This window comes from Camelus bactrianus, chromosome 7 (genome assembly GCF_048773025.1).
Source record: "Camelus bactrianus isolate YW-2024 breed Bactrian camel chromosome 7, ASM4877302v1, whole genome shotgun sequence".
NCBI classification, from domain to species: domain Eukaryota; kingdom Metazoa; phylum Chordata; class Mammalia; order Artiodactyla; family Camelidae; genus Camelus; species Camelus bactrianus.
In genome coordinates, this window is record NC_133545.1 from 5,771,845 (window position 1) to 5,784,915 (window position 13,071).

General features: G+C 62.8%; 1 protein-coding gene across 1 annotated transcript in view; it reads right to left on the minus strand.

Annotated features, from left to right (window-relative positions):
• Nucleotides 1-13,071, minus strand: part of SSPOP (SCO-spondin) — a 56,786-nt gene that overhangs the window by 29,761 nt on the left and 13,954 nt on the right. The window contains exons 30-54 of the mRNA XM_074366803.1: nt 12,611-12,702; nt 12,289-12,520; nt 12,002-12,154; nt 11,766-11,906; nt 11,495-11,677; nt 11,237-11,387; nt 10,448-10,601; nt 10,255-10,309; nt 9,281-9,385; nt 8,720-8,938; nt 8,514-8,623; nt 7,566-7,737; nt 7,335-7,470; nt 6,771-6,843; nt 5,977-6,040; nt 4,615-4,782; nt 4,200-4,343; nt 3,285-3,464; nt 3,036-3,200; nt 2,166-2,345; nt 1,924-2,046; nt 1,647-1,776; nt 1,427-1,552; nt 1,159-1,250; nt 208-381 (exon numbers count right to left, since the gene is read on the minus strand). Of these exons, the coding sequence (XP_074222904.1) occupies nt 208-381; nt 1,159-1,250; nt 1,427-1,552; nt 1,647-1,776; nt 1,924-2,046; nt 2,166-2,345; nt 3,036-3,200; nt 3,285-3,464; nt 4,200-4,343; nt 4,615-4,782; nt 5,977-6,040; nt 6,771-6,843; nt 7,335-7,470; nt 7,566-7,737; nt 8,514-8,623; nt 8,720-8,938; nt 9,281-9,385; nt 10,255-10,309; nt 10,448-10,601; nt 11,237-11,387; nt 11,495-11,677; nt 11,766-11,906; nt 12,002-12,154; nt 12,289-12,520; nt 12,611-12,702 (3,522 nt within the window). The remainder of the gene's footprint in view (nt 1-207; nt 382-1,158; nt 1,251-1,426; nt 1,553-1,646; nt 1,777-1,923; nt 2,047-2,165; nt 2,346-3,035; nt 3,201-3,284; nt 3,465-4,199; nt 4,344-4,614; nt 4,783-5,976; nt 6,041-6,770; nt 6,844-7,334; nt 7,471-7,565; nt 7,738-8,513; nt 8,624-8,719; nt 8,939-9,280; nt 9,386-10,254; nt 10,310-10,447; nt 10,602-11,236; nt 11,388-11,494; nt 11,678-11,765; nt 11,907-12,001; nt 12,155-12,288; nt 12,521-12,610; nt 12,703-13,071) is intronic.

Here is a 13,071-nt window from a genome sequence, read left to right on the forward strand (position 1 = left end):
GGCTGAGTGTGGGAGGGATCAGGGTCTTAACTGTAGCTTCAGCCCCACTGACATCCACACCTCCAGGGCTGCCCCGACACTCCTTCAGGCCAGGCCCACCCTGTTAATCTCAGGCTGGCCACCCTGACCCAGGTATTGAGAGCCTCGGCATCCACTCCTCACCCCACCCCGGGGCCCAGGCCACAGCAGGGGCGGAGGGGACCGTACCTGGGCACACGGGGAGGCTGCAGGGCTCCTCCTGGGTGGACTCCCCTGGGCAGGATGTGTCCCTGGGGCTGGGGCAGAGCCGGGAACGGCTGCGCCAGCCCGGGCCCCCTCCAGGGACCAGGCAGCTTTGGGAGCAGGCAGACCAGGGTTCCCAGGGCGTCCAGCCCAGGGCCTCTGCAGGGAAAAGGGCAGGACACTGCACAGGGACCCTGCAGAGCTGGGGAGGCTCAGGGGACCTGGGGCAGGGCTGAGAGGCTCTGGGGTGAGGGAAGGGCTCACAAGGACAGGCGCGGACTCTGCCCCTCGAGGACCCCCACTGTTGGCCCCGGTCTCACTGTCAGAGTGGAACCTCCCGCTGAACCTGGCTCCTCGACATGTGGCCCGGCTGGCGTCTCCACATGTCCACTACCCATATGCATATTTTCTCCCAGATCAAAACTTCCAGAACCTTCTAAACAATTGTCCTTCATTCAGCTTCGATGCAGAAACCCTGAGTCCCCTCAGACACGTGGCTGTCATTCTCCACCAGCCCCCCCCACTTCTCCTGCTGCCAGAGCCTGACCCAGGCCCCCTGGACCCACACCTGCACCCCAAATCTCCTTCTCCCCCTGCCCTGTTGCCCTGGGGCCCCCAGCAGTGGAAAGAGGGCAACAGTCCTGGCCTCCAAGAGGCCAGCGGGGCCAGCCTCATGCCCACGACCAGCTCTCAGACTCCCTGCACCCCCCACACCAGCCTGCCCCTGGGCCCCGGCCTTCACCTCCTCCCCGCCAAAGTGCCACCGATCAAGGTCAGCTCCAGGGCTGCCTTTTGGATGGGGCGGCTTCCCTGACCCCCAGGCAGAGTGTCCCTCAGGCTGGGTCCCTCCGTGTTCTGAGGGCCGGGATCTGGAGGCTGGAGACGGGCCCCAGGAGAGACGGTGGGTTCCTACATCCCTACGCCTGACGTTCGTACCTGCCCTGCACTCCGAGTGGCAGGTCTGCAGCTCCTGCCTTTCACCTTCACAAGGGGCACCCCCGAAAGCGGCCGGAGGGTTGGAGGGAGACCTGAGGATAGAGGCAGCCTGGGACCTGCCCTTCCCTCCCTGCCCCTCGCCCCTGCCTTCTGCCTCCTCCAACCACCACCCTCCCCCCTGCAGGCCCCTGGGCTCTCGCCCCTCCACACCCCTTCCCTTCCTTCTCCCGTTTCCCTTTCTCTCCCTTGCCGGCTCTGTCCTGCACACCTGAACCTGGCCCTCATGCCAGAGCCACAGGAGCGGTCGCAGGGACCCCAGGAGGACCAGGCTGACCAGCCGCAGGGCACGGGGCAGCCGCCTGGTTCACACAGAAGAGCCCCCTTCTCACACACGCTGCAGAGGGGAAAGGGGCCGAGGAGGTCAGGACTGGGGAGTGGAGGGGGCCGTGCCCTGACCCAGGCCCTCCCCACCCGGCAGACGCCCTCACCATCGGCTGCAGTTGTCCAGGGTGAAGGGCACCCCCGGCTGCTGCAGCTCTTCACCCACGAGGCAGGGGCACTCGGAGAGGGGCAGGCAGCGGGCGTCCTGGAGGACGAGCCCAGGAGGGCAGCGGCATCCTGGAGTAGGGGGAGGGCACTCAGTCCCAAGTGTGGGGGGCAGCGAGGAGGGGAGGTGGAGACTGAGGGCTGGTGGGCCTGTGGGGATGCCCCACATTCCCCTGAGGGCTCTGCCTGCGGCACCCCTGCTGGCTGGGTCTGCCTCACCCTCCAGACAGTGTCCGCTGCAGCTTCTGTTGGCCTCGGGATCCAGGCAGGAGGGTGGGCACGGGGGCACCAGCCCCTTCTGGCACAGCTCAGCACTAACATGCACGCGGCCCAGCCCACAGTCTGGTGGGAGATGGGCACCAGGTAGGGTGGGCACCAGGAGGCACAGTGACCCTCCTAATGGCCCCACCCCCATGGGGCTCCCCCCTCAGATGCCCCTGCCCCAGCCCAGCCCTCCTTACCTGTACCACCTGCGCAGGGCTGCAAGCCGCAAGGTGCCCTCTCTTGGGAGGCCCCAGGGCAGGGCGCACCACCATTCTTGGGCGGAGGGTCCACACAGCTCCTCCGGCGACTCCGATGGCCACCCCCACAAGAGACGCTACAGGGACCCCAGGCCTCCCACACAGCCCACGCCCCAGCCACTGCAGGAGAAGGAGGAACGGAGGGGGACCAGGTGAGCCCAAGGAGGGGCCGACCGTGCTTGAGAGAGCAGGGCTGAGGGGCAGAGAGGAGCCTCGGCAGCAGCCAGCGGGGTGGCTTAGAGCAGCGCCCTGGGGACTCCATAGCTTCCCCTCCTGTCCTAGTAAATCTCCCCTAGGTGGGGGTGACTTGAGGAAAGGTCTCTAGGGATAAAGGCTCTGGTCCCTGGAAAGGGTCTGGGACGGCAGGAATCCCAGGGCAGGGCGCCCCCTGGTGGCAGCAGATAGAAGCGGCATTAGAAGGCCAGATGTGGGGCTGAAGAAACCAACTCCAGGTGGGAAACCGTGGACGGAAGGCAGTGGCAGGTGGGGGCCACCCCCTTGGATCCACAGGGCCTTGGGCTCGGAGCCCGGGACCAGTGGCACAGCGTGTTTATACCCTCACTCTGAGGCGGGGCTGGCCGCTGCTCCAGCCCCACACTCAGGCAGGAAGAGGGCAGGACGGGGACGTGGGGGTCGGGGGGAGCAGGCTTCAGACAAGTCCCCTGGAGGCGCGAGGCTGTGACATCAGAAGGGGGCTGTCCTACTAGAGTCCCGGAGCTTGGATAGAGGTCCCAAAGGAGAGCAAGGGCATTTTCCAGTGAGGGTGTCGCGCCTGGGAGGCTGGGAGACCTGGGAGGGGGTGCCTGTTACCTGGACAGGCCTGCACAAAGCAGGGCTGGCTGCGGAGCCGGTCAGGCGGGCAGCTGCCCCCGGGCAGGGGAGGCCGCAGCAGCTCCCGGCGCTGGAAGGCGAGGCCGAGGCCACAGGTATGGCTGCAGCCGCTCCAGCCAGACCAGGGTGCCAGCCCACAGTCCACTGCAGGGACGGGTGGGCCGGGCTCAGAGGTGGCTCACGTGGGAGCCGGCGCTCGGGGTGCCCCCGCCCCGTACCAGCACATACCACAGCCATCCTCATCGGAGCCGTCCTGGCAGTCGTGCTGCAGGTCACAGCGCTGCTCGGCCGGCAGGCACTCGCCACTGCCGCAGCTAAGCTGGCTCGGGGAGCAGAGCGCTCTGGAGGCCGGCAGCCCAGGCAGGGCCGTGGTGGGCACCGCGAAGGGCGCAGTGCTCGCTGCCCGTGCTGGGGGCAGGAGTCGGGGGAAGGGAGCCACTCAAGTGATTCTGGCTGGATGATTAACTGAGCCCCTTTAGTCTCAGGCCAAGCTGACCATGGCTCCGGCCTCCCTGCCCTGCTTGATGCCACCCACACCCAGTGCAGGCTTCCCTCTGCTATGTGTGGATGAGATCAAGGGGTCTTTGGTCTACACACGGTCTCACATAGTCTCTCTGCAAACAGCTCTTGGAGTGTCCAGAGGCCAGAGGATCTAGAAGAACAGTTCACTCCCCCAAGTATCCCTTCCTGAAGGGGTACCCCAGGGGTGCCCCTTCCTGTGACTGGCTAACACTTGACCTCTCTTCTCTTGATTGGAAACTAGGCTTTGAGCATCGCGATCTACTTTTGATGGATGGATGGATGATGGGTAGATGGGCAGAGGGGGTGGATGGATGCTGGATGGATAATGGATGGATGGATTAATGGATAGAGAGATGAGCATCCTCAAAGGTCAGAGAGGTTTTATAAAATAGGTTGGGGCCCAAGACCTATTCCCCCCACCCTCCATCATCCCCAAAGACACACACATTCCTGGTGGTTTTTATGCACTCGGTGTCTTTCCACTCCCTGCTGCCTCAAGCCGCTCTTCTCATAGATGCTAGAAATGGGGGACAGGGCCTTCCCCAAACCTAAAGCCCACTTGCCATTACCACTTATGTGACACCAGACCCTGCAGGGTGCCCTGCAGAGCCCCAGGCTCACCGCAGAGCCTCTCATCGGAGCCATCCAGACAGTCCTCTTTCCCATCACACAGCTGCTCCTGCTCCATGCAGCCCAGCACCTCGCAGGGGACCTGGCCTGGGCTGCACCGCACGGGTGGGAAGGGCCCCAGGGTGATGTTCTGTCCTGTGGGCACCACCGCAGCCAGCTGATGGTCACCAGCGCCCCCGTCCTCCTTCCTTCAGTCACCTCCCAGCAGCCCCCAACATCCCTCCTGATGTGTGGTGTGCTTCCTGCCTCTCTTGGGATAATAGGAAAAGTAGTGAACTCTGTTCAGGAGACTTGGGTCCTACGCCTGGTCCTACCAAGTCCCTGACCTCCAGGCAACCTCCCAGGGACTCTGTCCCCCTGTAAGGAAGTTGTCGGGGCACACAGGCAGAAGGCCATGGAATCTTACCAGCAGGGGCCACAGGCGTCGTTGGGTGTTGGGGGAGCACTGTCACGGCTGCCATCTCTGGTCTCAGGGCCTTGGCCTCAGGCTGGGACGTGGGGGTGGCGATCACGGTCTCCACGGATTCCCCAGGACTTGGGCGAGGTGTGGACACAGGACTCAGTGGCCCCTTCCCTGCAGGTGCAGGAGGGAGAGGGGTGAGCCCCATCAGCTCCCCTTCCCTGAAATAAGGTCAGTATGGAACCTCAGGAGGGCTTCCCAGGCTTTGGGGTGGTGCAGGGTGAAGACAGCCTACACCCCACCTTCCAAGGGGCTTCAGATCAAAAAGGAAATGGGACCCAGTCGTCTCAGGAGCACAAGAAGGGTTTTAACTGAAAGTGGAAAAAACGCTTAGTTTTGAGTGAGATTTGTACTCTACTCTCACGAAGACACACACGGCACCTTCCAAGTGAAACTCACCAAAAACTAAACCATTAAGGGAGAAAAAGAACAGAGGACATTTAAACAGCAGCAGAAGGAGGGAGCACTACCAGAGATGCAGGAGAAGCCTATTGCTACAGCTGCACAGAGAAATCGGTTGTGAGCTTCCTGGCAACCACAGTGAAAAGGGGGTTGAGCTTCTCATTTTCTGACGAGAGACTCATATTGAAAAGACAGTCTTTTCTCTAGAATCAGCCTTAGAACGACATTAGGATTCGTCAAGTGAGTCTGCATGTTACAAACTGCTTGATACAAGTTGCTTCATCTGCTTTTCACAAAAGACACAGAAACCCAGGCTAACCAGGCTCCTGAGTACTCGTGGGAAGGGACCATACGGGTCGTCTATAAGCACTCTTAGTCTCACAGAGGGGAAACCGTGGCTGGGCAGGTGGTGGACAGGCCCAACACGTCCCAAGGGAGAAGGCCAGACCCAGGACACATGTGGCTGCCCTGACAGCCCTTGCCGGCCGCCTCTCTCTGAAGACAGCTCTCCTGGGGCTTATGTGTGGGTGAAGGACCAGGCAGGAGGGGGCAGCTGGCACACAGCCACAGGGAGCCCCTTTCCTCGTCCTATTTAGGGACATGCTAACTCGGTGACTTTGGCTTCCCTGTGCCAATTTAGAGACATTTGCTGCCAGGAAGCACTTCATAAAGGGGTGCTTGGTTCTGTGAATGGGTGAGAGAGGGAGTGCAGGTGGGGCCAGGCAGCATCCCACAGCCCAGGGGAGCCCCCTCCTGGCCAGGGGTCTGGGGGAGGCAAGTTGACCCTGCTCAGTCAGTGGACGAGGAGAGTCGGAAGACTGAACTCTGGAGATGTAACAGCCCCTTGCTCTGAAAGACCAGGAGGGCTGGGGGTCTGGGAACGAGGCCTGGAGTTTGGGCACGTACCTGTAGAGGGCGTGGGCAACCCCAGCCCGGGACGCCAGCGCTCAGCCTCGGGCTCTGCCAGACCCTGCAGAGGGAGAGGGCTCAGCTGTGCAGCCGGGACCCTGAGGGCAGCTCCGCCTGGGGTCCAGGCATCGCCCTCTCACTCCCTCTCGTTCCCGCAGTGCAGGGCAGAGCTGGGGTGAGAAGCCTGACTCCTCTGCAGCACCCTGGGACTCAGCACCCTGGGTGCCGGGGGCTCAGGGGCTGTTCTCACTGCTCCCCAAGGGGATCCACTTTGGCTCTTGTACCCCAAACCCCTGTGGCCTCCCTCGCCCAACACCCACCCCTGTGCCTAAGTGTGTGGTCACCCTCCCCTCTGGGTTCCTGACCAGGCTGTTCTCCGGTGGGGGAGTGCCCACCCCTCATCTCTGTGTTACAGATGCTCCTTCTCCCCCGTCCTTCAAGTCTCATCCAGGAAGCCTCTGGGGACCCCAGGCTTAGGGTGGCTCTGAGCACTGGGGCCTGATCTGCAGCCAAAACCTCTCTTCTGGGGGTGCAGGCCCCTCCTGTCTCCCAAATACCCCCAGGCCAGGCATCTGCCTTGTGCTTCCCCGCACCTCTGGCCATCCCTTTGGCCCCCAGCCCCAGCCCAGCACCAGGCTGGTCCCCAGGAGGCTCAGGGCTGAAGGCCTGATGGAGAAAGCAGCCCCACACACAGGGAGGCAGCGCTGGCCCGTCACATGGAGAGAGGGAGGAGGACCACGGGGAGCAGGGGCCCCGCACCCCTCCTGCTGGGCCCGCTTTTCCCCACTCACCTCCCTGGGCTGGGGGGGCAGCTGTGCAGGCTGGGTGGAGGAGGGGACCAGGGTCCTGGCTGTGGACTGGACTCTGAGAAGAAAAATAACCCGGGGGCTCCAGGGGCTCTCGCAGCTGCAGAGCCCCCAGCCCAGCAGGGGCTCAGTGTGCTCTTGGGTGGGCCTGAGGCAGGGCTGGGACGGGGTTCTTAAGAGGCCACTGCCTGCAGGGATGCCCTCCATAGTGGTTTTAAAACTTAGAATCCCCTGGAAGCTTTGTAAACCAGAAAGCTGGGCCCCACCCCCAGAGCGTCTGCCTCTGTCTGGGCTGGGGCCTGAGAATCTGCACTGTCACCAAGTTCCAGGTGATGCTCATACTCCTGGCCCAGGGAACACACTTTGAGAACCACTCATCTCCAGACTCTAGGAAAACGGCATAGAATCCTAGCATCCTATGGTGGAAAGGGGCCTCTGAAGGCGCCCAGCTGCAGCAACTCAGCACACAGGGCCCCGGGGCACTCTAGGGGTGAAGGCGGTACACGGCGCCTCCCTCAAGGCCAAGCTGGGCCTCAGGGCACCCCATACCTGCCAGTGCCAGGCTGGGGCACACAGCCCTCCTCGTCGGAGCCATCCTCGCAGTCTTCCACCCCATCACATGGGGCCCCCTTTGGGGTACACTCACCACTGGCACAGCGGTGCCCAACCCCTGGACACGGGGGCGCTGCCAGTGGGAATACATGTGGGAGTTATGGCTGAGGGCTCCTGCCTGCCCCTCCTTCCCGCCCCCGCCCCTCCGTTCCCCAGCCCAGCCTGTACCTGACTCGCAGCCCAGCAGCACCACCCTCAGGGGGACGCTGTGGTTGGTATCACGAAGAGGGGCAGCACCATGATGGACCTCTGGGGGCCACACCCGGATGTGCTGAGCTTGCACCATCTGGCCAAACGTCCACACTGTGGGAGCCATTTCATCCCAGTTTCCAGGGAAAAGCTGTGGGCACAGGGTTGGGGGGAGAGCTGCTCACGGAGACTCGAGCCAGCCTTCTGCTCAGGCTGCCACCTGACCCTGCCCAGTGCCCCGCCTGCCCATCCCCCAGCCTTTCCAGAGCGCATGCTCTCCTGGCATAAGCCATCTGGCTGAGGGGCTCTGGTCCCAGTTCCCCAAGGGCAGGGTGCCCACTGATGTGTCCCCAGGGCCAGGCCAGTGTCCAGACACAGCAGGGGCTCCCCAAGTATTTATTTTTGGAGGGGAAGGTCATTAGGTTTATTTATTTATTTTTTAGAGGAGGTACTGGGGATTGAACCCCTGCATGCTAGCGTGCGCTCTACCACTTGAGCTATACCCCACCTCCCCCACTCCCTCAGTATTTAAGAGTAAACACCTGGTGTGGACTGATTGCCCCTGCTCCAGGAAGCTGGTCTCCCTGGGGAGGAAGCAAATTCCACCAGCGCAGGGCTGTGCCCAGGCTGCTCCCCACAGGCACCGAGGTCCTCAGTGAACTTGACGTCACCCCAACCCCCTCCCTACATAACAGAGCGCACACCCGCCCTGCCCAGCATCTGAGCCACTTCTGTTGCTTCTGATGCCACTTGGACAGTGGTCCCTCTGCTCCACAGAGCACTGTCCCTGCTACTAACAGGTGTTGGATAAGCCTCTAATGCAAGGAATGTCCATCAGGGAACTAGCAGCCCCCTTAGGGACAAAGACTATGAGCCTCACAAAATGGCATGATGGCTCATGGCCCAGGGAATCCAGGTGGGCGATACCTTGGGTGGGGGCTGAGTTCCAGGCAGGAGGTCACGATAGTTGTGCCAGTGTAGACCATCACTGCTGAACTGGAGCAGGTCTGAGGACCCAGGCCCCTGCACTACGATGCCTGGGGGAGAGGCAGGGGTCAGAACTGAAGGAGGGAGTACCACCCCAGCCCACCACCACCGCCCCCTCCTCCAGGCCCTGCCCCCACCCCACTGACCAGTGAGGTTCCGGGGCTGCAGCAGGTCCAGCTGCAGGTAGGGGGGCCGGGTATGCTGTTGAGTGTAAGCGTCGTCTACAGGGCCCTGGATCCACTGGCCGGGCCCCCCGCTGGGAGGCCTTGGCGGGGCAGCCCAGGCAGGGTGATCCGGCTGCGGCGGTGAAGCATGCAGGCTCCCCTCGGGGAGTCGGGTCAGTTCCAGGGGAGAATAGCAGGGGTCTGGGTGCAGAAGAGAGGGGGCTGGAGTGGGGGGAGGGCAGAGGGTGGCAGGAGCCTGCTAAGGGCATAGTTAGGAAGCCACAAGGGGAGCTGGGGGTTTGAAAGGCCCACGCTAGAGAGTTCACACAATTGACCTTGCGGGGTCAACAGGGATGGAAGGCCAGTCCAGGGACGACAGGGCTGGAGAGGAAACTTAGGCTGGGGTGACTTCCAGATCTTTAGGATAACCACCTTCCCGGTGGAAGGCAAGAGGTCTATCCCAAGCATATGGTTTCCCCTCCCTGGTTGGACAACCCCTGGGCAGTAACCCCCCTCCGCCCGCCAACAGCACGTGGCCCTTACCTCCAGGGGGAGGTAGAATGTAGGTGATCAGAGGGAGTCCGATCTGGGGACTGAGGGCTGGAGCGGGGGCAGGAGTGGCCGTGGGGTGGACCGTCTTGTTCTCTCCTGTGTGAAGTGACTCGGGCTCCCACCAGCCCCTGGCCCAGCACACAGACCTCTCTCTGCTTCTTGGAGCACCTTTTTTTCTCCCGTGATTCCTAGGAGCTCTGGGCACAGCCCCCTCCCCACCAAGCTGAGAAAGGCCCATCCTCCTTCCCCTGGTGTGAGTTGGGAGTTTTCACTTCCACTGAATATTTCGAGAACATAGAATAAAACTGCCAGTCCAAGGCCACTTCAGGGCCAGGACCAAGCAGCTGCAGTTCCCAATCCCGGGCTGCTGTCACTAATAGGGCACCTTGGTGGGCACTAGGAAAGGGCACCTCTGATGCAAGCGGCCCTCCAGCCTAGACGGTCTACACTTGCCACCACATAACTCGTGCAGTGAACCACCTGCACAACCGTGTGTGCTGGCCTCTCCTAACCTTAGCAACCTGTCAGTGCCCTTTCAGGATATGGAGTTTGGACCCAAAAGTGTATCCATTTTTGAGCCTTTCTAATTTCCTGTTTTATTTATAACTGAGTTTTCAAGCAAAGATGCTCTTGAAAAATCCAGCTTTGTTTTGTTTGCTCTTAGAGGAACAGGGAAGGAAGCAGATCCAGCCCAGAAGAATGAAAGAGAAGAAAGTGCCCTCAAAGGTGACCTCGTGGGGGAGGCAAAAACCCGAAAAGGACAGAGGAGGCGGGCAGAGATTGAGGCCCAGCCTTAGGAGAGCAGAGACAAGCCCCCCACACCGCCCTCTACCCTTCCTTCCCGGCATCCAGGACCTGAGGCTGGGGTAGCCAATGCCCCCTGACTCGGTGCTGCCACCTCTGGCTCTGAGTCCTCCCCACCCTCCTCCTCTTGGAGCTACCCCGCCAGCCCCAGACCCACTCACCAGGCAGGACACAGCCACAACAGGGCTCTCCCATCCCCTCCATCAGAACCCAGTCCTGCGGGCACAAAAGTCAGGCTAGACACGCTGAACTGGCCACCTGTCTGCCTCTGACCCACTCCACCAGCCACCCACAATCCTGGCCTCTACACACCGAGTCCTGCTGCCCTGCCCCCAGGCGCCCACGCCCCCTCACCTGGGGGCAGCTGCCCAGTGGGCAGTAGGGGGAGCATCGTGCCGTGCCGTTGTGCAGACACTGGCAGACCCTGCAGGGGCCCCCGCGCCAGCGCTCCCCCGCACTGTGGACCCGGCCATGCTGCTCACAGCCCTCACACGGCGCTGTCTGGCACCTGGGGATGGAGGTCCGCCCCTCGCCTAGTGAGTGGGCTCACCTAGGCGACCAACCCATCCCAGTTTCCCTGGAGTGAGGGGTTCCCCAGGACTTGGGACTTTCAGCGATAAAACCTGCAAAGTCTTGGGCCAACGGGGACACTTGGTTACCCTGTCACCCTGACTCCACCCCTGAACCCGAGAAACTGCAAGTGGCCCAAAAGAGGGATGTGGAATCAATTTGTGCCAGGACCCCTGGCCAGTGGAGCAGGTCCCACACAGGGCTGGGCAGGCAGATATGGCTACTCCTCCTACGAGCTGCACCCCAGGTACCTCTAGAGGCACAGGGTACAAACCAGAGGACCCACACCCACCCCTGGATTTGTGGGCTCCCTACATCCTCCTTTTGGACCTACAGGACACAGAACTGATGCAGGAGAAGGCCAGGGGTCCCCAACGATGTTCTGGGAGTGAGTCCTGCTGTTTAGACTAACAGGGGCACAGAGTGGGGAGTCCTCATTTGGGGTCCGTGGTGCTCATGGAAGCACCTTGAATAAGGGCATACAGCCGGCTTCCCGAGTGGGAGCTGGAGGGGAGGTCAAAGGTCCCTGTAGGTCCCTGGATGTTAGTGGGGAGGGACAGTTGGTGCACGTACCTGCGGGCCTTGCGGTGGATGCCCCGGCATTGGCGACCTCTGCCAGAGAGGCGGGGGTTATTGGGGCTCCGGAAGGACCACTGGATGCTCTGGCTCCCACAGGGGCCCAGGCACTCAGCCCAGGGGGACCAGGAGGACCAGCCACAGTTCACTGAGAGAGGGCCAAGAGTCAGGGGTGGAGGAGGGGTGGGTGCCCAGCTGGGAGGTCTGGGAGGAGACCAGAGACCCCCTCAGGAAAGGCCCAGGGCAAGGCCTCACCTGCACAGTCTGGATGGGGCCGGCAGCGCCGGGGCTGCCCATCTTGGCAGATACAGAGCTGGCAGTCGGCCTTGATGCGCTGTCCAGGCCAGTAGCGCGTGCCGTCCACCAGGCAGGGGCACTGCCGGGGCCACACACACTGCCCCTCGTGGTTCAGCACCTGGCCTGTGGGGCACCAGCAGCCTAGGGAAGGCCCAGGGTGAGGCTTCTCTGCAGAAAGCCAGGCCGCAGCACTCAGGCCCGCCATACCCCACGTCCAGAGCCCCCTTACCCGGGCTGCTGCAGGGCAGGTCACGGGGGCACACGGCCTGACCAGAAATGTCATCGCAAGTCAAAGGGCAGGGGGCACAAGGATGGAACACCAGTTCCCCGGAGCAAGTGACATTGGGGCAGCCATCCTGAGAGCAGGGCCCTGAAAGAAAGTCCAACTGGAGGTCCTGGAGGGTGGGTCCCCTGCAGGCAGCCCCTCCATGCTCCCTCCACCATGTCCTCCTCCCTTCCACTCACTGGTCTGGTGAGTGCCGTGAGGGTCCCTGGGCAGTATGGCGCAGGCCCGGCCCCCGTTCTGGGGTGGGTGGCACCGCCGCTGCCGGGTCGTGGTGCCCCTGCATGGCTCCGAGCATGGGGACCAGGGAGACCAGGAGGTCCATTCACCATCCACTGTGAGGAGGAAGGGCCAGGCAGGCGGTGCTGGGGACCATGAGACTGGGCTGGGACCCAGTGCCTCCCTCTCCCCTGCTCTCTCCAGGCTCCACCCACCCCACTGGCCCTCCTGGGTGCCCCAGGCCCCTCACCTGGGCAGGCGGCAGGGAAGCAGGCCTGAGTCTGGTGCTCGGGGCCAGGGCAGTGCTGCAGCACCGGGAGACTGGGAGGGGAGCAGTGGCGGCTCCTGCCCTGAACCCCAGGCCCACACGTCTGGCTGCATGGCTCCCATGGGCTCCAAGGGCCCCAGGTTCCACAGCCCTGCTCTTCCGGGGAGGGCCCTGCCTCCCCCGCCAATTCACAGTGGGGCTGCCCGTCGCACACCTGGGGACGGGGTGAGGTCAGGGTTCCTTTCACTTTTCGGGCACAATGGCTCTGCGTCCAGAACCCCCCACCCCCGCTCCCCACCCTCACCAGCTGGAAATCGATGCAGAGGCCATCTGGGCAGGTGTATTCTGGGCAGGGAGCTCCTGTCCTGTTGGGGCCTCCTGGGGCTGGCAGCCCCTCTGAGGGGAAGAGGAGAGAAAACAACTAGGTGGGAGGGACTGCCATCTTCCGGGCCCCTGCCAGCCTTGGCCTCCATCGGGGGAATGATGTGCCCACCACAGCCCAGCTCATCCTCGCCCTGGGGACAGTCGGAGATCCCGTTGCAGAGCCGCTCAGGGTTCAGGCACAGCTGGGGAGCCAAACCACAAGGGAAGGGGCTGCCGCATGTGGGCAGCTGGGTGGAGCCCGCAGAAGTGGGCAGAGTGTCCTGCTGGGCTCCTGCCCCTCCTGCCCCTCCCGCCCCCTCCCTGCAGAGGAGAGCAGCGCAGCCAAAGGCATGGGGGGAGCAGGAGAGGAGGCAGAGCCCAGAGGGACCCAGTCTGTCTCCA